The 26613-nt window shown below is 45.2% G+C and overlaps 2 protein-coding genes across 3 annotated transcripts in view; both read right to left on the bottom strand.

Moving 5' to 3' along the window:
• The window catches only part of vstm2b (V-set and transmembrane domain containing 2B), a 61295-nt gene extending 50756 nt beyond the window's left edge, over window positions 1-10539 (bottom strand). For both annotated transcript variants that reach the window (XM_085991532.1, XM_085991531.1), the window contains exons 1-4: window positions 8955-10539; window positions 8071-8255; window positions 5575-5607; window positions 4613-4979 (exon numbers count right to left, since the gene is read on the bottom strand). In XM_085991532.1, the coding sequence (XP_085847658.1) occupies window positions 4613-4979; window positions 5575-5607; window positions 8071-8255; window positions 8955-9027 (658 nt within the window). In that variant the 5' untranslated portion in view covers window positions 9028-10539. The remainder of the gene's footprint in view (window positions 1-4612; window positions 4980-5574; window positions 5608-8070; window positions 8256-8954) is intronic.
• Window positions 10540-11943: 1404 nt separating this feature from the next.
• The window catches only part of LOC147116515 (uncharacterized), a 139600-nt gene continuing 124930 nt past the window's right edge, over window positions 11944-26613 (bottom strand). The window contains exons 3-5 of the mRNA XM_085992050.1: window positions 26312-26464; window positions 25288-25388; window positions 11944-12345 (exon numbers count right to left, since the gene is read on the bottom strand). Of these exons, the coding sequence (XP_085848176.1) occupies window positions 12198-12345; window positions 25288-25388; window positions 26312-26464 (402 nt within the window). The 3' untranslated portion in view covers window positions 11944-12197. The remainder of the gene's footprint in view (window positions 12346-25287; window positions 25389-26311; window positions 26465-26613) is intronic.

The raw sequence follows: 26613 nt of genomic DNA, 5'->3' as shown, positions 1-26613 counted from the left end.
TGTTCTGTCTCCCAGCTGAGCTGCATAGAAACTCATGTACACTGTTTAAAAACACAGCTTAATCTGCACACTTCAGCAGCGGACTGTGGGACAACCAAGTGCTTGGCTCGCTCACAGAACTTCGCGACATGTCTTATCATGTGTTTCAAGAAGTATGACAACATCAACAATAACACCACAATGGCAGCTGAGCATAGCACCAAGCCAGAGAAGAACATAGAACTTAATTCAAGCCTCCAACCCCTCAGACAGGGGATTGAAGGCAAAAGGAACAGACCCCTGGATGTGGGTGTCACCAAGTCACCCACAAATATCATTTACGCCATCTAGAGGGAGGTGGTATTGGTACTAAGTGCAGAACAGTGCCACAAAAGTTTCACATTCTCAGCAGGGCAGGCAAGGTAACACATCAGACACTCTACCTTTCCTTCATTGCCCAAACTGGGCACCAGCACACTCTTTACTCCTTTAAAGCAACACTTGCACAACTAACTCTTTACAATGCTCTCTGGTTAAGGAGGGCTCTAACTTGGCATATTGCACTATGGCTAGCCCAGTTCCCATTGCAATAATTACTTAAAAGAACAGCCTCCACTTAAACAGCCTCATATCCCCACATTTCTTATGCCACCTCTCCCATGCACTTTTCACAGACTCCTTAACTGTTGAGCCCTACCCTCATTTACTCTATCTTCTTGCAGGACCAGTTGGTGCACAATGCCCACCACAGGCAGAGCACCAGAGGCGGCTTCCACAACCTTAAATACTTCACCCCATTAGAGGAGAAGCATTAAGAACTCATGGGGAGGCACTCAGCTCTTGCTGTGGAAGATGACAAGGTTGACAGCATCTTGCCGGTGCCAGGTTACTGACTGAGCACCCACAATATCACACTGCACATATCCCACATAGCCACAATCTTCCACCCCTTTCTAAATCTCCTTAATCACAAGAGGATAATGCACACCCATTCTTAGCTTCTGCTCTTTTCTGTAGATCCACCACAGCAACAGGGTGGCTTAGGAGGAGGAAGGTGACGATAATGATGAAGCAAGTAATGAGGATCAAGTTGAGTCACAGTTGCAGGATACCGCCAGACCTCCGAGCCATCCCCCTCACAGAACTACAGCAGTGGAACATGAGAGGTGACACCAAACTACCCAAGAGCAAATTGAAAAGGGCCACCTCAGTCGCATGTACAGAATGAGGAGCCAACCACCACCCATGATCCTGGCTCTGAGGTGGCGCTTAGAAAGAGCACATGAATAGGTACAGGAAGGCAATAGTAGGCATCTAGGAGAAGCATGGTGATAGAAAAGAGTAGGGTGATTGTGTGCATTTTTAGCTATTGTACTAAAATAGACTTTACACTGACATGTGCTTTGTTATTCATGAAGGTTAGTCATGCAGGAAGGGATGCATTAATTTAATGCTGATTTATTCACTCCGATGATATTACTGGCATGATAAGGGCAAAGAGGCATGATGTAGTGGGACGGGTAGTGGATTGAGAGAATGTCCCTCTCTGTACCTGTGGGAGAAGGAGATCAGGCTGTAGTGTCAAAGGTGGACTATGTCACACAGAAGAGAAGACTTCAAGAGGACCTGTTTTCCCATGCCCGTTGCAACAGTTACTGAGGATTCCTCTGAGTACTGGCCATCGTGATGCTCTGCTCCATGTAGTTCTGGTTCCAACTGAGCAAAGGCCTCCTCGTCATCCATGTCAAAGTCCAGCCCTTCCTGAAGTGCAAAGCTGTGAATGGCACAGCAAGCTACAACTATTTTTGACACCCAATTTAGAGCATACTGCAGTGCCCCTCATGACCTGCCCAGGCAGCAGAAATCCTGCTTTTAATACCCTGATGGTCCTCTCAATATGCCTTGTTGTAGCACTCCACTGCTGCTGTTCGGGCCCCTCTTATTGGGGTCATTAGCCATGGGAGCAAAGGATAGTGGTTGTCACCCAGAAGCTATTGATTGATTTGATTCTTTTCTCTAAAGAGGTCAGATAGGGCTGAATTATGAAGGATGAAGGCATCAGGACAACTTCCTGCATATCAAGCATTGGCATGCAGGATCTTCTGATTGTTAGCACATGCAATTTGGACATTGAGGGAGTGGAAGCTCTTCCTCTTGATAGAGTTGAACGGGTGTTCTGTAGGCACCCTCAAAGACCCTGTATTTTGAGGAAGCCAGCAACCCCACCAAACTGTATGGCCTGCTCTCACTGCTGTCTTGCAGTATTGCAAAGGTGATGAATTGGCCTCAGTAAAGGGCATCAGTGACCTGATGAATCCATGCCTATTCTGCACACTGGCTGATAGATCCTCTTTGGCTGCCTGCAATGATCCTGTGCTTAAGAAGTTGAAGGATGGTGGTCACCTACATAGCCACTGAGAGATCAAGGCAGGCAAATGAGCATGGCTTGAGGTCTTCCTGCAGCAGAAAGAGATGTCCTATTGGTGCTTTGCTGAAACACACTCTACTTTGCACAACTCATCAGAAAGATTCTCATAAGACCTTTGCTGCCTGTATATTCTGTAGGGGGGGGTGGGTGTGGAGGGAATATCTGGTGTGCTGTATCTTCCTGACATGGTGCTCGACTCTCCTTAGCTCCATCCTGTGCTCCTCCTCCTCCATGATAATGGCATTCAATGGTATGCCCATAATGAATGCCATACCTGCTCAGGAGAAGCCTTCACTGTGAGAGGGAGTCCAAAAATATGCCAGTGGGCTGACCTTGTCAGAAGCAATTGCAGGTATCTGTAGTCAGAAATCCCCCCTAAAAAACCTTCAAAAAGCATTTCCCAGCTGTAGAAATCTGTGTTTAAACTCACAAAATTCACTAACTCCTCCCTTCTGCTGTGGTTCGATGATCCTGGCAACTGCTGCATTACATAAATAGGTATGGTAGTGTAGTGATTATGTTACTGGGCCTGTAATCCAGAGATTTGGTCTAATAATCTAGAGACTGGTGAGATTAAATCCCACCAGTTTAAGAATTTGAATTCAGTTAAAAAAAATCTGGAAATTAAAAGCTGGATGGTATCAGTAAAAGTGACCATGAAACTGTTGCATTGTTGTGTAAACCTGACTGGTTCAATAATGTCCTTTAGGGAAGGAAACTTGCCATCCTTACCTGGTCTGGGCTATATGTTACTTCAGCCCCACACCAATATGATTGACTCTGACATGGCCTAGCAAGTAGATCAGTTATATCAAATTGCTACGAAGTATACCCAACAGCGTTGTGTGAGCACCTTCACCACAGGGACTGCAGTGATTCATCACCTTCTCAGGGCCACTAGGGATGGGCAATAAATGCCAGCCTTAGCAGCAACCGAGAACAAATTGAAAAGAATCTCAAACTAACTTACCAAGACTGCATTGGCAGTGCCAGCCCAGAAAACTCTCAGCTGCTACACCACTGGCTCTCATTCTGATATACGCAAGTGTCGATCAAAGGAAGGCTCAAATAGTGCAATGCAACTCAGGGATAGTGTTTTAATGGCTGAAAACTGGTGGAAACAACTTCCAAGTGATTTTTCTTGCCTGAAAAAATTATCGCGCTATTTATACACTGTTAATGCACCAAAAACATTGAGGAAACTCTCCTCCCCTTGATTTCTAGGGCCTCCACTATTTCTTCTCCCATTTTCCTCAGGATCCTTGGACCTATCCTGTCGGGTCCCTGCACTTTGTCCTCCTTTCGCTTAACTAATTTCTCTAATACGTTCCTTTTATTTATGTTTTGGTTATTTCTGCAAGTTTCTAAACGTCCAGTGGTCGACATTTATAATCACAGAACTACGAACTATGCATATTATTGGTGGAAACTATAGTTTCAAATTTTTAAATGTAAATTAATCAATGGCAAATTGATAAACTAGTAATTAGATGTCAGTCAGCCTTGGCATTGTTTTCACACTCTCACGCCTGAGTCAGAAGGTTGTGAGTTCATGTCTCACTCCAGAGACTTGAGCACAAAATCTAAGCTGGCACTTCAATGCAGTATTGAGGGAGTGCTGCACCGTCAGAGATGCCATCTTTCGGTTGAAATGTTAAATTGAGGCCCACTCTGTCCCCTCAGGTGGCCGTAAAAGATCCCATGGTACTATTTTGAAGAAGTGCAGGGGAGTTCTCCCATGTCCTGTCCAATATCTATCCCTCAACCAACATCAGTAAAACAGATTAACTGGTCATTATCTCATTGCTGTTTGTGGGATCTTGCTGTGCACACATTGGCTGCCATGTTTCGTACATTACACTGGTGACTACACTTCAAAAGTACTTCATTGGCTGTAAAGGGCTTTGGGACGTCCTGAGGTCGTGAAAGGTGCTGTATAAATGCAAGTCTTTCTTAGCTAACTCAGCTGCAATCTGCTCAGACATATTCCGGTCGATCCTGGACAACGTAGCAAGGCTCGTGAGATATTGTGCTGATTATTAAACGGGAAGATTATAGAAATGTAAGACTGCACCGTGAAGCCTGTATAAACCCATTTGGTAACTGAGGTTCTTTCTCCCGGGTATAAATGGATTAGATTAGCACATACTCCTGCACTGTACTTCCCACTGAGTCCCCACATGGTGGCGATGTGACTCCACTTACCGGAGGTGTGCTGTCCAATGATGGCTGCGTTGCCCGGGGGTGGGGAGACAGAGGCGGGGGTGGATGAGGAGGCTGCCTCGCCGCCAGGGGCGGCTTCTGCCACTTGCCGCTTGTCGGAGCCGGGCACAGTGGTGGAGCGCACGCTGCTCCTGCGGGGTCCGTTACTCTGAATGTGGGAGACAGCTTCGGCCGCTTGCATGTCCGGGCTGTAGCGGGCTGTGACCCGTAAGATGGCCTGGGCTTTGTGTTCCTGAGTTTCATCGTCGATAAAGTCGGTGACTCTGCATTCATAAACGCCCTCGTCCCCCTTCTTCACACCGGAGATCCGCAGCTTATGCGAAATGTCATTGCCCATCACCCGCACGGTCTGTAGACAGAGAACGGGCTATATCAGAACACTGGGCTCTAAACACACGAACAGGGAAATGATAGAATTGAAACATATACAAACTATAAACTTAATACCAGTCAACAGGAAGAATGGGAGGAAATAGCACAAAAATAAAAGTAAATTACCAATTAAAACTGCAACACTATTAATAATCCGAATTTAAACATTGTAAAAAACAACGAAATATGCGCGTGTGTTTTTTCACACAAGCTAAAGAGCTAATGGAATAGTTTTACTAATAGTACAGCATAATGACGAAATAATGCCAAGCATGTAATTCATTTAGGAAATAGTAAACATTGTGACTGAAGAAATAGAAGTGTCTGAGCTTGAAAGCTGTAAGTAAATCGCTCTCATTTCTATCGGGAGGAATTTATAGCGGAATTCTGTAAAATCGTGAATCAAGCATTTTACGGATTACAATGAGAAATAAGTACGGAGCCGCGGATGACCTTCTCTAACCTGGCTAGTTCGCCTTCACATTATTTTTCGGGCAAATGTTGCTTCATATCCAAAGGATTAATAATACGGTCTTGTTTATTAATAACACGTAGAGGAAAATGGCACTTACGCTTATTTTGGAGGCATCCTTATTTAATGTTACCTGGAACAAGTAAAGAGATTGTATCAAATCCCCCAGACAAGGAAGCCATTCTGAAAGTCAAATCTGTCTGACAGACATCAGCAGGAGGAAAAGATTATTGGAAACAAGAGTGGAATGTCATTGCAGGGTCTGATTTTTTTCGATGGTGTGGATTGCTCTGGGTTATCAATAATGCATTTAACTAGTATTTTATTTAAACACATTTCGGTTCCACCCCACGTTTTTCCACATCTGGAATTAGACTGGTATAACGTCAGCAATTAGAATGCATTTAACGCCCCTGACTCGCAGCACATTTACACATTATTAATCCGCTTTGAAACCATCAACTGACGCCATCAATTGCATTACACGTAACAGTGTGTTCATACATGTATTCATTCAATTACAATGTAATAGATGTATTACAGTGTCACAGACAGCTCTGTGTACTCGGTGTGTGGATGACTAACACAGATCTGCAGGAATAACAACAGAAAATGCTGGAAAAACTCAGCAGGCCAGGCAACACCCTTCAGGACGAAGGGTTTCGACCTGAAACGTTGACTATTTCTCTCTCCACGGATGTTGCCTGGCCTGCTGAGTTTTTCCAGCATTTTCTGTTGTTATTTCGGATTTCCAGCATCCGCAGTATTTTGCTATCGTACAGATCTGCAGGAGCCTGTTATTGTACATCTGGCAGGTTTCCGATAGCAGAGGAATAAATGAAAGATCAGACTAAAGACGCCGAGCTACAGATCCGTCCCACAACCCGCGCCTCTCACGCGAAGACTCCTGTCTCTGAACTCCCTCCAAGCTTGGTCCCTGTCTCTTTTACCCAAGGAGGTACATTTGGGCCCATACTGGAATCAAACGGGAGATTCCATTCCCGAGGCTACACGTATTGTGCTCCTGGCATCTTGTGTGGGCCACCCTTAATTCGAAGCTCGTCTGTCCTCAAGACACTTTCAGGATGACTACGGTCAATAGGATTGGGACTGGGATCAAAGCCAAGATTTCCATTCAGATGCTATTCCACTGTAGTGTTGGCGTTTGTCGAGCTACCCTAACATTCTCCAGATCTACCCACATCTTCAATGTCGGGTCTACCCTAACATTCTCCAGATCTACCCACATCTTCAATGTCGGGTCTACCCTAACATTCTCCAGATCTACCCACATCTTCAATGTCGGGTCTACCCTAACATTCTCCAGATCTACCCACATCTTCAATGTCGGGTCTACCCTGACATTCTCCAGATCTACCCGCATCTTCAATGTCGGGTCTACCCTGACATTCTCCAGATCTACCCACATCTTCAATGTCGGGTCTACCCTGACATTCTCCAGATCTACCCACATCTTCAATGTCGGGTCTACCCTAACATTCTCCAGATCTACCCACATCTTCAATGTCGGGTCTACCCTGACATTCTCCAGATCTACCCACATCTTCAATGTCGGGTCTACCCTGACATTCTCCAGATCTACCCACATCTTCAATGTCGGGTCTACCCTGGCATTCTCCAGATCTACCCACATCTTCAATGTCGGGTCTACCCTGACATTCTCCAGATCTACCCACATCTTCAATGTCGGGTCTACCCTGACATTCTCCAGATCTACCCGCATCTTCAATGTCGGGTCTACCCTGACATTCTCCAGATCTACCCGCATCTTCAATGTCGGGTCTACCCTGACATTCTCCAGATCTACCCACATCTTCAATGTCGGGTCTACCCTGGCATTCTCCAGATCTACCCACATCTTCAATGTCGGGGCGGTGACAAGTCTGACCGTCCGTGTCTTTGATTCCCCCGGTTTAAACCAAGGCATTGTCCTGAGAAAAGCCTTATTTGCTGTCTCACCCATATGAGACGGTCTGCATTTGCCTCCCTCGGGACTATGCATTACGCCTCAGTCCCAGTATAGTTGTACGTCTATTGTGGCCGGTTGTATCCTAAACTTTTGCCTGCACTGGGTATCAACTCCTATCACAAGTACTGTTCCCTAATTATTAACTAGTTACCTAAGAAAATTCCCACCTGCCTCGATTTCTACAAGAAACCCTAAATTGACCCTACTAGTATTTACATTACCTAGTCTTCGTCGTTAGGTTTTTTACTTCTCTAGAGCGGCTCTATAGATTCTCTTTCAGGTATCTCCTTGAAAGTTCAGACCTTGACCTACAGTGGCCTTCTATTAGAACTGCAGTTGTCGCATTTCGTGTATTTACTTCAGCGCTCTGTTGCCCTTGCCCTGAGTTTTCAAGCCTCCTCAGATACTTTCTCTTTCAGTGATGTGAGATGTGGCACTGACTGTTGCTGACTCCCTGCAAACGATCTTATTCTAGTTCTCATTTTTTCTCATAATTGAAGGTAAATGTATTATCACACAGATAGAGGATTTCTTTAGGCTAAGGTATGACCGTCAGCACTCCACAGATGCCCTGGAGTTCCTCTTGTCCATTTTCTTTCTTCTTACCTTGGTTCTGCTTCCTTGGGCGCCGTGTGTCAGCTCGTGTGCCAGCTCCCTGGAGGCTTCCTTCAGGTACCACCACTGGATCTCCAGGGAATACGAGGTGGTCCCGCTGGCTCGGAACGCACAGGACATCTCAATATCGTCCCCTTCTTTCGCAGTCACATCCTGGGGGACTTCAAGAAATTTGGCTGACAGAAGAAAGAGAATATTAGAAAGCGATGGTTAACAGACAAGATGAGTCTTTCTCGTGTAGTTTCCCCCGACTTCGGGTGGAAAGCCTACAGTGTTTAAGTATTCCTGTTGGTCCTGTTCCTACCTAAGTAATAATTTGACTTTGCCTACAACAGGTATGACACACCACTGTTAGTTCACCCAATTCCAGTTAAACGCCGCGCATTTCTCAGATATATTAGTTTTAATTACTGGCATTTAAAAATAATCACAATATTATATAACTAAAAATGAAAAACACCCACGCGAAGCCCTCCAACTGTCCAAGTCGCTCCATTTTTTCCAAGTGCGACTTTAAATGAAAATCAAATGTTTATAAAAATGAATGAGCACTCATCGAAATATTGTAGCATTATCACTCGGCACGGAGCTGTTATAAATAGGACATAGTGCAACTCCTGAAACTAGAGAATGTCGAGTGACGACGTATTTTGAGGCTGTCACCAACACTATCAGCTCAGCGAGATTGAAATGAATAATTCTGTAAAATATGCAGTCAACACAGTCATTTGCACCATTTAGTTAGAAGTCACGTCCACTTAATTCTTTCTTGGCTAATTTGCTGTAGTTTCCGTGGCCTCGACCTGATCAAAGTCATTGATACTCAGAGCTCTACAATAATAAGCCGCTTGCATCGATTACAAAACACTACTCACCGTTTACACAGAGCAAAAGTGGTGCGTTTAGCATCAAGTAATAGAGAATATTGGCGATCCCGCGATTTTCCATTTCATAGAGACTTTTACTGTACAGAACAAATGCCAGGCAGTGTCAGATCTCGAGCCCTCTGGAGTGCTGCAATCCCATCCCAGTTAACAGAGCCTCAAATATCGCTCTCCAAGGTTACAAATGGACAACACTCAGCTCTGTGCAGTCTGACTGAAAACGAACTAGGCGATCGACAACTGGATGGGACCCCCTTCCTTCGGTTTACTCCTGGTGGGAAAACGCAGCCTCTGGTACCTGACCAAGATGCCTCCCAATCTCACAAACACGTCTTGCTTGAATTCATATTCGGAATAGGTGTGAGCAGAAGCACCGGTTATTTCCTCAGAATAAGAGATTGGAAGTGGCTGCACGGACGGGGAAGTGCAATGATTCTTGAGCTGGACTCGCTAGCACCCATTCCCGTGCAAAACAGTCTTAGATCCCCGGGATGAGCTCACCGAGACAGCCGCGTATCCTCCAGTGTCCTGTGGGAAATGTGCGCCTAACTGGATCGGATCTTCCTTTCTGTTGCTGTTGCTGCTTGTGACTTTGTGGATTAGCGGGAGGAGAGGCGAAGAGGGCTGCTGGGCATCTCCAAAGAGCAGTGCAGGAGCAGCACTGAGCGCACCGTGCGCTTACAGACAGCACCAACACAAATCACGGTGCACGAAAATCCCAGCCAACAGGCAGGAAGAGGGAAAAACACACACACACACAAACTCGATCGGCTCCCACATCAACACCCTCCTGAACCTATCGGGGCAATGAATAAAACTGACGTCTCACGCAATGGATCGACCCGCGAGCAGCCCAAAGGAGCCCGAGTTGCGAATTCTGTCGGTTGCGCCATACGTCCCGAGCAAGCAGCACATTCACCGTATATGATGTGCCTTTCAGTCACGTATATATGTTACACACATTGCTTGTAAAGGTGCACCCTGAATTGTGATGCATTAGGGATCCTGTAATCAGGTAGCCCCTGGGGATAATAAATAAGACCGGTGCCTCTGTCTGGATGTTTTTAAAATCCGAAATGAATTTAGCTGCAAGGGTTAAGAGGGCGAATTTCAATCAGGCTTTTGGCTTTGATAGTACTGCGAGGGGACGGCTATATTCTGTTTGGAAATAGCACACCACACGAATGAGGAAATTCTCTCTAATCCACAGCCGGTGTGTGTAGTTTGGGTGAGAGGACCTTGGGTTTCTGTATGCTGGTGACACACCGGACTGTCTCAACTCTTTCCCAGTTTCCACATACTGCTGAAATCCTGCTCCAAGTTGAACGATGTTAATACTGTTGACTGCGGATAACCTGGTCGAATATAAAACACGCCGTCCTGAGACAAGCATGTTTCTAATGAATGCACCCTGTTTGTCATTTGCCTCTCGGCTGTGTTCCATACAATTGGTTGCCCGTGGTCTGTATTTTGTGTGTCTGGACCTATTACACATCACACTAGCAAACTGTAATAATATGTTCTGAACACGTCCCATCTCCTTTAAAGTACATAATGCAAACTTTAAGTCAGTTATGTGCCCAGTTATAAATATTGATAACATTCTGTGCGTCTCCACAAACCTCCCGTCTGGACCGTGCTTTATTTGTGGGGCGCCTTTCCCATTGCCCAGTTCTTTGCTTAAACCACAATAAGACCTCTCGGATAGCGGAATATCCGATTATTTTGGGGCGAGTCGAAGATCTAGCTCGGGCTATCCATTATTATCTAATAATTTCATAAATGTCACTTTCCTTATCATACTGGAACGAGATTGAGAAGTTTCCGCAAGAGATTGTTCAATTGGAAGAGGCTCCTGTTCCACTTAATCTTGCTACAATTTGCATCATTGACTTTTTCGCAGTCGGGTGCACTTGTCTGCATTTTATTTGTGCGGTTGATGCATTGCTGGCCGAGACCCCGCGTCCACACTTTGTGCACTATCCCACCGGGTCAGCTCAGGGTCAATGCGTTTCTCAAGCAGAGTGTGGCAAGCGCGCGCGTGTACTTCATATCTCGCACCGTGCTGGAAGTGGGCAGTAGTTCTGTTATTTCTGTTAATCTGTGGATTGATGCGATTTATCAATGCAATGGGAATCCTGCAACTAAACATTCTGAAATAAGCTGTTTTGCTTTTTTTTCATTCTTGGTAAAGCTCATGCTATTTTTTATATTTATACGCGAGAGAGTATAATCTTTTGATAATCCCAGAGGGTTATGATTTTAGAGAACTTCGATTGAATTAATATCATGAGAAGTGCAATGGGCTGATGTACAGACTGTTGCATTGCCATTTGAAGATATTAAAAACCCTCGCACTAACCAGTCAGATGACTATAAATCCGCTAATATAAAATCAAAACAGAAAATGCTGGGAAACACCCAGCAGGTCAGGCAGCCTCTGCGGCGAGAGAAGCAGAGTGAAGGTTTCAGGACCAAGATCTTTCAGCAGAACTGCGAGATGTTAGAGATTAATACTGCCTGGCCTGCTGCGTGTTTTCCGGCATTTTCTGTTTTGATTTCATACTTCCAGCATCTGCAGTTATTTGCTTTTGTTCTTGATGATAAATTGGCTTTTTGGATACACACCATCTACACGGCTGGCCAACCGAGCGCAAATACAGTGTTAGCATCTGGAAGCAACTCTGGAGAGTCTGCAGCACTGATATACTGACAGATATCATTATCCAGAACACATGTACCCAAAGACCACATCAACAGAGAATTCCAAAGGCTTCGGTTGCTAAAGAGCACGCCTTTCTAAAGGGAGCTGTAAATTAATTCGGCGAAGTGCAGTTTTAGACAAAAAGATTGTAAATCAGCGCCCTTTTAACTGTGACCTTTAAGAGTGGTTCAGTTTAATGATTAATGTGAACACCGTTTCATGTTGCCAGAGCTTTGAGTCAAGCGACAACTGCAATGATCTCGCAGCTTTCCCTTCCCGAAGGTGACGGCATTCGTTGCTAAACATCTTTAACCCGTGTTGTCTGTTGTGTGCACAGTAACAGCGTTACATGTGCTGTATATACATAGGTGCGCGCGCCGATGGGAGGAATCACCAACAGAGGCGGTAAAAGGCAAACGCTAACCGGTGATAAGAGGATGTCAAATAAAAGGACGGGGTGATGGAGCCGTTTCCTTGTACAGTTATACTTTATTTTTCGCAACCGGTTTTATTGTGCGCACAGATAATGGTCAACAGTTAGCACAGGTGGAAACTTGAGTAAGGCGCTGTTCCTTTGGCGTGGAGTGGGGCGGACTGAACCAGAATGAAGTGATGAAAACATTGACAGCTGTGATCACCAGGATCAAACCGGTTACAATATTATTCAGCAGATGTACTCTGAAAGCAAAGAGTAAAGAACTAGGAATCAAGTACAACAAGGCCACGGTGGAAGACATTGTTTTTACACTGACTAGTAGCTTGGAGACTGCATGTGGAAGCTCCCAGGACTAAATGTGCTACATTTTATGGAGAGATGCCACTGTAATCAGTGCCAGCATTTAAATATTTTAATTGAGGTTAGCATTTACTCCTGATGTGCCCAGTGGCGGATCCAGTGGTGGAGCCAATGTGTGGTCATGACACCCCCACCGCCTCCCAGAGGTTGGTCATTGCAGCTTTGGATGACCGCCTCCATTTAGCTCCCAGGAACCTCCGTCACCAGGTGCAGCCTGCAAGTCTGTGCACTTGCCAGCTCGGCCTTTCGGACTAGGTAAGTCGGCATTCCCCAGTCCGGTCCCCTTCCTGCCAAGTTGGCCAAATCTCATTCGACCCCTCCCCCAGTCGACCAAACCAAGCTTCACCACTGCATGTACCATTGTAGCTATTTTGGAGCTTAGCCCTGGAGAGGAAACAACAAATTATACTGCAGGTAAATCTGGAGCATTCCTTATATCTAGCATTATATATTTTGACAAAAATTGATACCAATTAGTAAATGCTCAAAGGGCCCATTTAGTAATCAAAGAATAATAAGCAATGAAGTTTGGAGGTTACGTTACAGAATCAAAACGTGTTTCCTTTTCAGTTCATAGCTGCCAGCTACAAGGAGTCCCATGTGCAATGAGTTTGAACAGTCTCAACCCAATCTCTGTAGGGTTTGGGTCCACAGTACACACCAATGCACAATTTGGCACAAATTAGCCTTAAATTAACAGCCTCACTCCGAGGGGCCATAAGGATACCCAGTTTGGGAAATGTAAAACTTAAATCTGCTGGTGCATTAAATAGTGCTTTTGGGGTTCAGGGACATTGTTGGAGAAGTGTAGATAAAGATTATAAGGGCAATTTCCTAACCCTTGTCTCCGGAGAATGCCCAGTACCACAGGCAAAGGTCAGAAAAAAGGGGTAGAGACTGATATCGCTGAGTATCCATCCTCTGATGCTGCCCTGGCTTTCCTAGAGGAGGGTAGAGCTTGACCAGTGCCTGTAATAGGTGCACGTCAGTCAGAGGCATGTAAATGTTGGTGGGAGAGGGTGTTTCCAGCCTCCCAACTAATTTTCCAGATCACTGGGTGGCCTGGCACCCCAGGACAAAGGGCGCCCAGAAAACATGGCACTGCCTGCCTATGGACCCCTGCCAGCTCAAAGGTCCATGGATATCCCAGGGCAGGCCACTTCAGGTATATTGCTCATATTTAGTACTGAATGGGAGGAAGGGCAGGAATACTGCCTCTTAATTGTTCACCAGTTAAGTACTGTGATGATACTGTTTTTAAGCAGAGAGCAAATGGTACTTGTAAGCCCACAATGAGAAGCTATGCAGTTATTCTTTACAAATCTTTGTAATTTTACTACAAATAGCACACAGAAGAAATCTTCCCCAATATGTCTAATTAAAATGTCCCCAATCCTCAAAAGTAGCCAACTGCAAAACCCTAGCAATGTCACAAAAATAAATAAATAAATAAATAATGGCATTACTTAATGTGATTAAACAAATACAGTTATATTTGGTCATGCATTGAACCACAGAAACAGTTTAGTGTCATCATTAGAAATATTAAATCAGGTCCATCTTCTGCATCTAATTTAAATTGGCGGAACCTCTATCAGCCTCATTTAATAAATAATTTAATTTCCTACACAATTCAAAGGATATCTAGTGCATCCACTTGCAAGATTTCTTATTTTAGGCTCCATTAACACAGTAATTGTATTACTAACACCCTGGAGTGAAACAGCAGCTTTACCATGAGATCACAGTTAAAAAATTTACATGTCCAAAAACAAGGCAGTAAAAAGCCAGGAGATATTGATGGGTACCTACTTATCTAAAAATCGCAGTGGAATTCTATCGTGGCAACATAATTACTACCTGAATACTCGAATATCAGAAAGTCTTACTGAGGTTTTGCCAAAGTAAAACAGCTGCTGTGTGTGAACTGGACTATCAGTATATGTACACAGTATATATATTTAATATATATATGATTTGAATGGAGTCCATGGAACTTGTTGGCGTGAAATAATATGCTGATTGCTAGAGGTAAATTTCTTCTTGAGATAGTATACTTCAAAATTCTTTAGAAAAGGTTTATGACCTGAACTTAGTCTAATAGGTCAATTATACTGCACATTTCAGTTTGGATTTTCCAAGGCAGGAAATGCAGGGCGATCTGTAATTGCTCACTTTCTCACCGACCTGAAATTTTACATCACGTTTGTCTGACACCAGAAGTGTCCACCCTAAAATGAATGGGCGTATTGTATGAGGTGGTAATGATGTGGTGATATTATACATACCACTTTCCATTGTTATGGCTCATTACTGCTGAACATAAATCATGCCTGTATAGCGTAGGTGTCTAGAATTGATAGGTGGTGAAGATGGAAATTCATCTAAAGGGCCCAGCAGGTACTTTTAAAATGGTCACAAGCCAATTGTCATAATTTTTTTATTTCATTGCATTACATTTATGGGGGTCCCACCACTCGTCCTCCTCTCACAGACTCAGCTCTAAAGATTTCAGTTTTCTCTGGACAGAGTGTAATGGGACCATCACTATAATGTGGGCCTACTGGCCTCTCAGCTGCTACTCGTCTCAGACCAGTAATTGTGGTATAATGATACCCTTAGAATATCCCAACAAACTGCAGGTTGATTGGTAATAGTTGACTGCTTTTATGGAGCAGTAATAAGAGCAACAAAGTGCCAGGTTGTAGGCACCACACACATAAACATAAAATGTGATAATTGGTATTGTTTACACTGGAATTTGCGTACTGAATCCCACAATCAGCATGTTGAACATTTATAACATTATGCATGTTAAACTTTGCAATCACAGATTTGAACCAGAATTAAAATTAAATTGCGATATATAAACAAAAAACATCTCGAGGGTTGGAATCATGGTGTGCGATATTAATAACAAATGTATTGATGTGAAATCCATTTGTTTGCTATTTTAACAAAGGTATTAACATTATGATGAAGGGTCCACACCTGAAACAGCAACTTGTCTTTCCTCTCCATAGATGCTGACTGACCTGTTGAGTGTTTCCAGCATTTACTGTTTTAGTTATTAACTTGTTTATCTTATTTGGGTGAACATCTTTGTTAAAGTAGTGGATAGAGGACTTTTCATACATACACATTGATGTGTGTGTTACTAATATTGCACAGTATGATTTCAATGCCTTGGTGTTTTTGGTGAACACAATTATGGGTACAATGTGCCGTATAACCTTATTACTCTAAGTTTCACACTGTGAAGTTTTAATTTAACATTTTAATGTGTTTTAAATTTAGATATTGTACATTTTCAGGGCCTATAAGTAGAGTTACCTAGGCAATGGCTTTAGGGTTTTTTGTCAACTTGCAATCCATTTTGTGCTACTTGGCTGCTTGTAACTTGAGTTACTGAGGCACTGATTTAAGGGGGATGAAAATCCCATTGTTCGTGCCTCCGGTGGGAGGGGCTAACGGGGCGCAAATGGCTTCTCGACTCCCGCAAAATTCCGTGGGAGGTTAGCGGCAGCACTACCGGGTATCGCCCCGATCTTCTGCGCCCAGAGACCATGACGTCATCTCCAGGCGCAGCGCCCCGGTAGCGCCTCGGGTGAAAAATTCCCCCTCGCGCCCCGCAGCAGCGCCAGGCGATGTTACCGACTGCTGCAGGAGTCACGAACACTGAGGCCGGCCGCTCACGGGGTGCAACTTAAAGGCGTGGTGGCCGGCCGGCATGAAAAAAATCAGCGATTTAAAAAAAGAATTCTGAGCACCGGATGCGGGTTGAGTGCCGCACTCAGTCGCGCAGCACTTCTGCACCCCGGTGCTCCAGTAGATGCTTAAAAAAAATGCAGAGCTTGAAGCGGGGATCCCTTCCCTTTAATTGAGGGAAGAGCCCCTGCAATGCGGCAGTGCCATGTGTGGCCACACGTGGCGCTGCTGAGCCCATTGCCCCGGATCGGAACATTCCCCGCTTGATTTAGTGCTCCACTTCCGTCTTGGAGCAAAAAAATGGGAATTTTTCAAATGTTTGAAAAGGTTAGCGCTTGGCGCTAACTTTTCAAACATTTTTGACTTAGCGCCCCAAATGGCCCTCTGGGGGAGTTTCTCCTCCAAGGTTTTTGTTAATATCTAATGCATTGCTACAGATACAGCAGCTTACATTAGCTGCTGCTTAAGAACGTTCCTCAATAGCTTTGTATCATTTCAGAAAACACAATCCAGGGAAACATCAAACTCAAGTGCTGAGTTTTACTTATTTTCATCTTTAAAAAAATTCTACTCCTCCTCTCTCTTGAACAATGATGTCTCTCTCCCCCACCCCCTCCCAAATGCAAGAAACCATTAAAACTTAATTTTTAAGCTTGGGGCAATATCTTCTCCGGTCAGAGCTTTGTTCAGTGACTCTGACTTAAAAGGTAATTTTGTGTTTTCCTGGTGACTGTGGTGTGAGATGCTGACCCTTCCTTTTGTCTGGATGTTGCAGGAAAAAGGTCTCCCTGTATAACCACTAAAGTTTTATTCATTGTCCAGTGCTGGCAGAAAATTATGCACCTAGAAAACTTAGGACAGAAACAGAACCTGAAGATCTTTCAATAAAGTTCATGAAAACTGAAAAAATCTATAATTATATGACATGCAGAGGTATATTTTAAATAATCATTCAATAGTTAATTATTTTAAATTACATAAGTAACAAAAGTAAATGAAACAAAAGCACGCACCAAATAGTGACTAAGTTCTTCTGCTATTAGCTCTATCAAATATGGACAATTACCTGTCAACACATTAGTATTGTAGCACATCTTTGGCCTGCAGAGTCTCTGAATACTATCTATTGAATACCATTTTCAGTGGGAACTGTTGTCAAACAGTCCAAGCTCAGGACTTTCAAAGGTGCAACAAAGTCATTCAGTAAAATTAAATGTTATTGGGCAATTTTAACGCCCAAAAATGGGTGGGTTTGGATTGGTTGGGAAGGTAAAATGTTAAAAACCTGAAACAGGAGCACAACCCACCTTGACCCCACGCACTTGCGGTTTTAATGGAGGCGGGACGAAGGGCGGGTGACCAACCCACTCTCAGGAGGCGGGTCTGTCGTTGAAACCTTTTAAGGAGGCTGTGTGCCTTCATTTTAACAGGATTTCTATTTTTAACCCATGTTGTCTGGGATTCCCGGGCCTCAGGAAACCTGGCAGGTAAAAGGAGACGAGAAGGGCTGGATCCATCAGGCAAGTTTTCACTGCCGTGGGCCAGGAGGAGCAGGAGTGTTTCCCCCCAGCCCAAGAAGCTTGCCTGTAAACACCCCCACATCTCCACGATCTCCCCCTGACCCCCCATCGCCGACCCCTCCCCACGATCACTTAAACCCCCATCTTCCCCCCATCTCTCCCTGACCCCTCGTGACCTCCTACTCTCCCGTGACCACCCACGACACTCCCAACCATGCTGTAAGGCTAGTTTTAATGCATTTGAGCAAGAGGCCAGTTATTTTGAAGGAAAAGATGCAGCATCTAGTCTACAAAGCCAAAGTCTCCTCCCCCCACCCCGCCCCTTTGATCTCTACCACTAACAACCACTAAACATACCTGCTCCTGGGCTGTGGCCTCTTCTGGAGCATTCCCCGCTCAACAGGTCGCCAAGCCTGTCAATCAAGCTGGCATCTGGATGGGGAATCTGTTAAAAAAAACAGGCACGTTGCGGAGTCAGGTTTCCCGCCCATAACTCCTCCCCCGCCTCCCCGTTCAGAAACCCCGCCCCAGTAAATATCAGAGCCATTGACTTTGGCTTTGTCGACTAGATGCTGCATCTTTTCCTCCAAAATAACTGGCCTCTTGCTCAAATACATTAAAACTAGCCTTACTCTTATAGCTAACAAAGTTAAAACATTGACACAAGGTAAGGAGTAAAGTAACATTTTGTTATTTACAAGAACAACAAAACAAATGTGCAATAAAACCTTCAGATAATGTGCATTGGTTCTGATCATGGTCCCACTCAGACTATTAAACAATGTCCAATGCAAAAATTCTCCCTGGTGCAGCTACTGGCTCTCTCTAACCTCATATATTTGTTTTTTCTCTTTTTGCAGTCTCATAATTTCTTTTTATCATCCCTGGCAGGCATAGCTCACTGTCACACATATCTCTTCCTGGCCCAAGTAGCTTTTTGCTGTTTCCACATAGGTTTTATTTCTGATCCAGATGACCACATCCCACATACCCAGAAAGGTCATCTTCTTGCTTCAGGCTGTCACTCTCTATGATTGCACACAAGTATGTTTTCTGAGCCCAGATAGTTGCACTTCAGATTCCCATACAGTTTCCCTTCCGAGTCACTAGCAGCCATTCTCTGTGATTGCACACAATCCTACCTCTTGCCTTTAAGCAACCACTCCTCATAGACCCAGGTACGGTCTCTTTTTGGTCCCAGCGAAGTACTTTCTTGGCTACTGTGCAGTTTCTCTTCCTGTTCTAGACAGACAGTCTAAGATCATAAGCAATTTTTCCACATGATTTTTAGCTCTCATCTCTCATTGCAAATTGAACAAGATTTCTGAGCGAGCCTGTGAGTGAGATTACATAACCAATGTCAATCTCTGCTCGAGCCACTCTGAAATAGTAAAAAATAAGTTTAACATAACTCTATAAAGTGAAAACTGGGGTGGGCACTAATTACTGCATGTTTTTACTGCCGCCATATCACTTCCACTGGACGCTGAAAGCACGCACCCAAGTATGGGAGGGCATATTTAAATGAGGTGGTAATGACACTAACATCATGCATCGTATTTCCCATCATTACCACCTCACTAATGCTGGATGTAACTTACACTTGTATACAACATGTGTCCAGTATTGCTTGGTAATCAGAATGGTGAAACATACATATGGTATAACTGGAAAATGTGGCATGGACCAAATCTTATCAAAATAAGTTTCACACTTCTGATTTGATTGCCTATGAGTTATGAGGTCAGGTCACAAGATTAAGAATTTTCTTGTTCAGTAGGTCCATGATGAAGAGTCTCTATTTGATAAACTGCCTATACGCTGATGTAATACCAAAACAAGAGCAAAGAAGATAAAAAGGAATTAAGTCATGATATTTTCATTTTACTTTTGTGACTAGAGAACACCTTTTTACATTACGTACAATTTCTACTTAAGAGGATGCTGCCAATCTTCATATATAATGAATGAAAAGTAATATGACCATTTTGAATAACATTTGAACTATAATTGTCAGCAAAACATGGCAAAAGAGCTGTTTTGATTCAAAATGCCATTTACGGAATTGAAAAAATGAATTGTATCATACTGACAGGGTTATTTGAAAGATTGTTTCCATTTTTACAAGATTTGGAGTATAATGAAACATTGTCAAGTTACCCTACAAACAGGAAAATCTTCATTATTTTGTAAACATTTCCAGTGTTGTAATGATAATTTAATATGAAGCATGCCTGAGTGTAAGCCAGTTTATCTTTTCTTCCACTTTTTTGAACATCTGTATCTGCATTAGTCCTTGTTGCTCCTGCAACCTTTAGACCTTTAGCTAGCGCAACTATGAGTTAAATGTCTCATCCTGTCAGATAAGAATCACGGCCCAGTGTTTCGGTTTTGGGCACAATTGGCAGTCTGGGTGCAAATTGCACTCAAAATTGTGCTAGTTTTCCAAAATTAAGCTAAGGTTCCACTCAAACTCATTTGCATAATCAAAACATAAAATCGTCCATAAACCAGCACAATTGGAAAGCAATTTAGAACGTAATTGTTTATTTTGTTTTCCTTGCATGAAAAAATATTCCTTGCTATATTTAAGAGTGGTAACCTGGTGCAGTTTGATTAATACAGCTGAAAATGGATTTATCACAAAAAAATAAGCATTTTTAATCAGAATGCCTAGTCCACCACCTGTGAGTAACCTGATTTTAAATAACTGTAAATGACATAAAAAAAACTACAGAACCATTTACTTATTTCATTGGTGTACAATAGACAGTTTCTTAGTAAATTAAATAGTTTTTAATATTTAAAAGCTTTTAAAAGAGGCCTATTAGTGCCCATGTGCCTAAAAAAAAGCTTCATTTGTACAGCCTCCTCGAAGGCCCGCAAATGGGCGCAGTTAGCAGAAACTCGCCATGGTGACTAATTCGCCATGGTGGCCAGTTTTGTGGCCTTCCAGTGCGATGTTTTTAAAATTAACGCAAAAGATCCCAGAAACTCGATTTGTGCTGAACGTAACTTGCCCTTTGTGGTAAACCACTGTTTGTATTCCACTGTGTACATGCCTGGACATGCCTCGGCTGACTCCTCCCACAAGTCCTAGTATAAAGGTGACTGCTCCCCAGCCCTTTGTATTTCTGGACCGGTCGACCACTCGAGGCAGACCTTCATTCTTTTGTTAATAAAAGCCTGTTAGTTACTCTCTTAACTCTCAGTCTTTTATGAGTAATTGATAGCGCATCAATTTTATTAACAACATTTTTATAATGGAGAAGATCCTCACACCAGCATGCCTGGACTTAGATCATCGGGAGGCGGACTCATCCACCAAGTTTACTCACTGGCTTAAGTGTTTCAAAAAATTCCTGACCGCCTCTGCAGCAATCAAATTGGACGAGGACAAACTGGATGTCCTGACCTCCAAAGTGAACCACCGAGTGTACTCGGTCATCCAAGACGCGACCTCGTACGTGGACGCTATCAAGCTCCTCAAGGACCAGTACACGCGCCCAGTGAACGAAGTGTACGCCAGGCACCTTCTGGGGAGTCGTAAACAACAACTTGGGGAATCGACCGTGGAATACCTTCAGGCACTGTCTGTGCTTGGCCGGGCCTGTGGTTGTAAGGATGTAAAGGCCGCCGTGTACACAGAGGAACTTATCCGGGACGCTTTTGTAGCGGGCCACAGATCCAATTACACCCGACAGCGACTGTTGGAGCAGAGTGACCTCGACCTCAACAAAGCCTCTGAACTCGCACTATCATTGGATGCAGCCTACCGGGGCATGGATGCCTACTCCTCTGCACCATGGACGCCGCGGGGAATGACAGCCTGGGACACGGTAGGACCGCCTCATAGCGCCGTGCCACCCCAGCCACACCCCAGCAACGGCCCAACTACCGCAGCAGTGTCCCAAGGCCAGACAGCAGTGCCGCAAGGCCAGAAATGCTACTTCTGTGGCCAGGCAAAACACCCCAGAACGCGCTGCCCGGCGAAAAATGTGATCTGCTCGGGCTGCGGGAAGAAGGGACACTATGCTAACATCTGCAGGGCCAAAGCCACCCCGAACCCCAGCAGCGCCGCGTGTGGGCCATGCGGGCCGCCATCTTGGGCCTCCCCGGCCATGTGCGAACCACCGGTACAGCAGCCATTTTGGACGCCTCCAGCCACATGGGGATCATGGACGCCGCCATCTTGGACGACAGCCGGAACGCAGCAGGCCCCCAACACCGCCTCATCTGATACCCGCAGCGACACACCGACCCCTACGCTGGCATCCGTTACACTGGACCAAGCGAGACCACACCAGCTGGCCAGTTCCACAATGGACATTAAGGTAAATGGCCACGATACAATCTGCCTTTTTGACTCTGGGAGCACGGAGAGCTTCATCCACCCCGACACGGTGCGGCGTTGCTCTCTCCCAGTCCTGCCTGCGCACCAGCGGATTTCTATGGCCTCCGAGTCCCAGTTGGCGGACATCGGCGGCTACTGCGTAGTGACACTCGTAGTAGACGGGACCGTGTACGATCATTTTAAACTTCTGGTCCTGCCCGACCTCTGCGCTGCCGTCCTGCTGGGGTTAGATTTTCAGTGCCACCTTAAAAGTGTTACGATGGCGTACGGTGGACCCCTACCTCCACTCACAGTCCGCAGCCAGCAGCTCCCAAATTGCCCGCCGCGCACCAGGTGCAACCTCTCCACACTCAGAGTCACCCCCCCCCACTGTTTGCTAACCTCACCCCTGACTGTAAGCCCATCGCCACAAAGAGCAGGCGATACAGTGCCGGGGACAGGGTTTTCATTAAAACCGAAGTGGAGCGGCTCCTGAAGGAAGGGATTATTGAGGGCAGCACCAGCCCCTGGCGAGCCCAGGTTGTGGTCGTTAAGACTGGCGAGAAGCAGCGCCTGGCCATCGACTACAGCCAGACAATAAATCGCTACACTCTGCTGGACGCCTACCCACTCCCCCGCATAGCTGATATGGTCAACCAGATCGCGCAGTACCGCGTCTTCTCGACCATTGACCTGAAATCAGCGTACCACCAGCTCCCTATCCGCCCTGAGGACCGCCAGTATACTGCCTTTGAGGCAAACGGCCGCCTCTACCACTTCCTTAGGGTTCCCTTTGGCGTCACCAATGGGGGCTCCGTCTTCCAAAGGGAGATGGACCGGATGGTAGATCAAAATGCATTGCAGGCCACTTTCCCATATCTGGAAAATGTGACCATCTGCGGCCGTGACTTGCAGGACCATGACGCAAACCTCGAACAATTCCTCCGCACCGCCCAACTCCTGAACCTGACATATAACAAGGAGAAGTGCATATTCCGCACAAACCGCCTCGCCATCCTTGGCTGTGTTGTGGAACACGGAGTCATCGGCCCCGACCCCGACCGGATGCGTCCCCTTATGGAACTCCCACTGCCCCACTGCCTCAAGGCCCTGAAGAGGTGCCTAGGGTTTTTCTCCTATTATGCCCAGTGGGTCCCCTACTATGCGGACAAGGCCCATCCGCTGATCAAGTCCACCTCTTTTCCCTTGACGGCAGAGGCCCGCTTAGCCTTCCACCGTATCAAGGAAGACATTGCCAAAGCCACCATGCACGCAGTGGACGAATCCATCCCCTTCCAGGTGGAAAGCGACGCGTCCGACTTTGCCCTGGCCGCTACCCTCAATCAGGCGGGGAGACCCGTGGCCTTCTTTTCACGAACCCTCCAAGGCCCGGAGACCAGACACTCCGCTGTTGAGAAGGAGGCCCAGGCGATTGTGGAGGCTGTGCGTCATTGGAGGCACTACCTGGCCGGAAAACGATTTACCCTGCTCACTGACCAACGTTCAGTTGCTTTCATGTTTAACAACAAGCAGAGGGGCAAAATCAAAAATGACAAGATCTTGAGGTGGAGAATCGAACTTTCCACCTACAATTACGAGATCTTGTACCGGCCCGGGAAGCTCAATGAACCCCCGGATGCGCTATCGCGTGGCACCTGCGCCAGCGCGCAGATCGATAGACTGCGGGCCCTCCACAATGACCTCTGCCACCCGGGGGTCACCAGGTTCTTCCACTTCATCAAGGCCTGCAACCTGCCTTACTCTATTGAGGAGGTCAGGACCATGACCAGGAACTGCCAAGTCTGCGCTGAGTGCAAACCGCACTTTTATAGACCAGACAGGGCCCACCTGATAAAAGCCACTCGCCCCTTCGAGCGCCTGAGCGTTGATTTTAAAGGGCCTCTCCCCTCCTCCGACCGCAATGTGTACTTCCTCAATATTATTGATGAGTACTCCCGTTTCCCGTTCGCCATCCCCTGCCCGGACATGACCAGTGCCACGGTCATTAAATGTCTGAACGACCTCTTCACCCTGTTCGGTTTCCCCAGCTATATCCATAGCGACCGGGGCTCATCGTTCATGAGCGACGAACTCCGTCAGTACCTGCTAACTAGGGGTATTGCCACAAGCAGGACCACCAGTTACAACCCCCGGGGGAATGGACAGGTGGAAAGAGAAAATGCGACAGTTTGGAAGGCCGCCCTGCTAGCCTTAAAGTCTAGGGGCCTTCCAACCTCCCGCTGGCAGGATGTGCTCCCCGATGCGCTCCACTCTATTCGATCACTGCTCTGCACTGCCACTAACGCCACCCTTCATGAGAAAATGTTTGTCTTCCCAAGGAAGTCCGCATCGGGGACATCGCTACCGCCATGGCTGACGTCCCCAGGGCCGGTCCCACTGAGAAGGCACGTGAGGACCCATAAAATGGACCCCCTGGTCGAGAGGGTCGACCTCCTCCACGCCAACCCCCAGTATGCTTACATTGCATACCCGGACGGGCGGGAGGACACAGTCTCCATAAGAGACCTTGCACCCTCGGGGGCCGCAGTAACCCACTACTCACTACCACCCCCCCCCCACGATCCGATATCCAGCCCCAGCAGACGGCTGGCCTGGGCCCCGCGACCCGCTCGACATCTACGAGGATGACACGCCTGTGCCACAGCCCACGCAGGACTCGACGCCGGAAGCTCCACTACCCCTGCCGTCGCCACGCCGATCACAGCGGCAGACAAGACCTCCGGAGAGACTCCAATACACTAACTTTTAATACACTTCACCCTGCCGGACTCAATTTTAAACAAGGGGTGAATGTGGTAAACCACTGTTTGTATTCCACTGTGTACATGCCTGGACATGCCTCGGCTGACTCCTCCCACAAGTCCTAGTATAAAGGTGACTGCTCCCCAGCCCTTTGTATTTCTGGACCGGTCGACCACTCGAGGCAGACCTTCATTCTTTTGTTAATAAAAGCCTTTAGTTACTCTCTTAACTCTCAGTCTTTTATGAGTAATTGATAGCGCATCACCCTTGAAATTCCACGATCTTTTGCGCTGGTATGGCTGATTTTGGGCGAATTGCACTGGATACATTTCCAGCACAATTCTAAGCCCATATTCTTATTCAACTGTGCTACTGACATACCCATTACACAAGAAATTCTTGTCTGCTTCAAGTTAGATCTTAACATATGGGCTACCAAGTGAAAGACAAGACAAATCTTGAAAGAACAAGCTGCGTATATATGGTAAGAACCAATATACCTGTCACTGAGCCTGCGCTCGGGATCATCACATTCTATGTTCTTTGATCCTTTATAAATTAACAGGGCTGCAACAATCAGCTGAAGTATGATGGAGATGCACTGTAAAACAACAAATGTTAACATTGGACAAAACCTGTAGTGTATGATGATGCACAACAACCCATCATATTATTTAATATTTCACTAATCACTCTAGATATAAAATGGTTTATCATTGATATATACTTACATTTAGTGCAATGTCCTTGAAACATTTTTAAGTAGAGCATTGCTTTCTTTTAGAATGAAGCTTGCATTTCTGTCTATACATTTTTTACAAGTAAATGGTTTAAGAGGAAATGGGTTGTCTTATTCGACGATTTAATTCATTTAAAAAGGTTAATTCAAATGTTGAATAGGTGAATCTGTACTACTTCAATCCTTTCAATACACAAAGGAGTTTATTGTATATGAGCCTTGCACAAATAGAACCAAATCAAGTTTTCTTAAAAATTTGTTCTTGGCATGTGGGTAAGGCTGACAAGGCTGCATTTATTGCCCATTCATAGTTGCCATAGTAATTGCTTTTACAATTGAATGAGATGCCATAGCAATCCAGAGGACATTAAGAGTTTAGCATATAGTGTCGGAATGAAGTCACGTGTAGATCAGACCAGGTAGGGGTGACATTTCTTTCCATGAAGAACATTAGTGAACCACTTTTGTCTTTACAACAATTCAGCAGCTTTGATTGTCATTTTTCTGGTGCTATCCCACAAATGACCAGATTTTACTGAATTCAGTTCCACAATTTGCCGAGATGGGATTTGAACTTATGACTTTGGGTTACCAATAGCCAATATACCACCACACCCATAAACAAATGTGGTTTTCTATGTTGTAGTGTTGAATTCATAGTTTGCATAAAAAGCACTGCTTTGCTTTCAATAGTTGTACCATCACATGCAATGGATGCTGAACAGCGGGTCCTGAGGCCACTTTACTAGAACTATATAAAAAAAAAAGGTATTTCACATACACACCAATAGAACAAATAGGAAATAGTAAAACTGTATCCCTGGGCCTTGTTGCAGGAGATGTTTCATCTGTGATGCATTCGCAGTAAATAGGGCTATATCTAGAAAGCCCTGAGCAATAGTCTTTGTTCTGGCATATGTGTTGATGTTCCTTATTACCTAGAACAAAAAATAGACTGTAAATACAGTATATCATCCCTGAATTTAGCAGAATGGCAGATGTCTAAAGAAATTAGGAATTAAAGAAAGAACACAATACACACACTCACTGTTATAAAACACCTTAGGCCACATTTTCTTATTTTATT

The sequence above is a fragment of the Somniosus microcephalus genome, chromosome 6 (genome assembly GCF_052327205.1).
Source record: "Somniosus microcephalus isolate GS21.2 chromosome 6, FLI_Smic_1.0, whole genome shotgun sequence".
NCBI classification, from domain to species: domain Eukaryota; kingdom Metazoa; phylum Chordata; class Chondrichthyes; order Squaliformes; family Somniosidae; genus Somniosus; species Somniosus microcephalus.
Note: the sequence above shows the minus strand (reverse complement) of the source record. Positions and strands in the feature narration are given on the sequence as shown.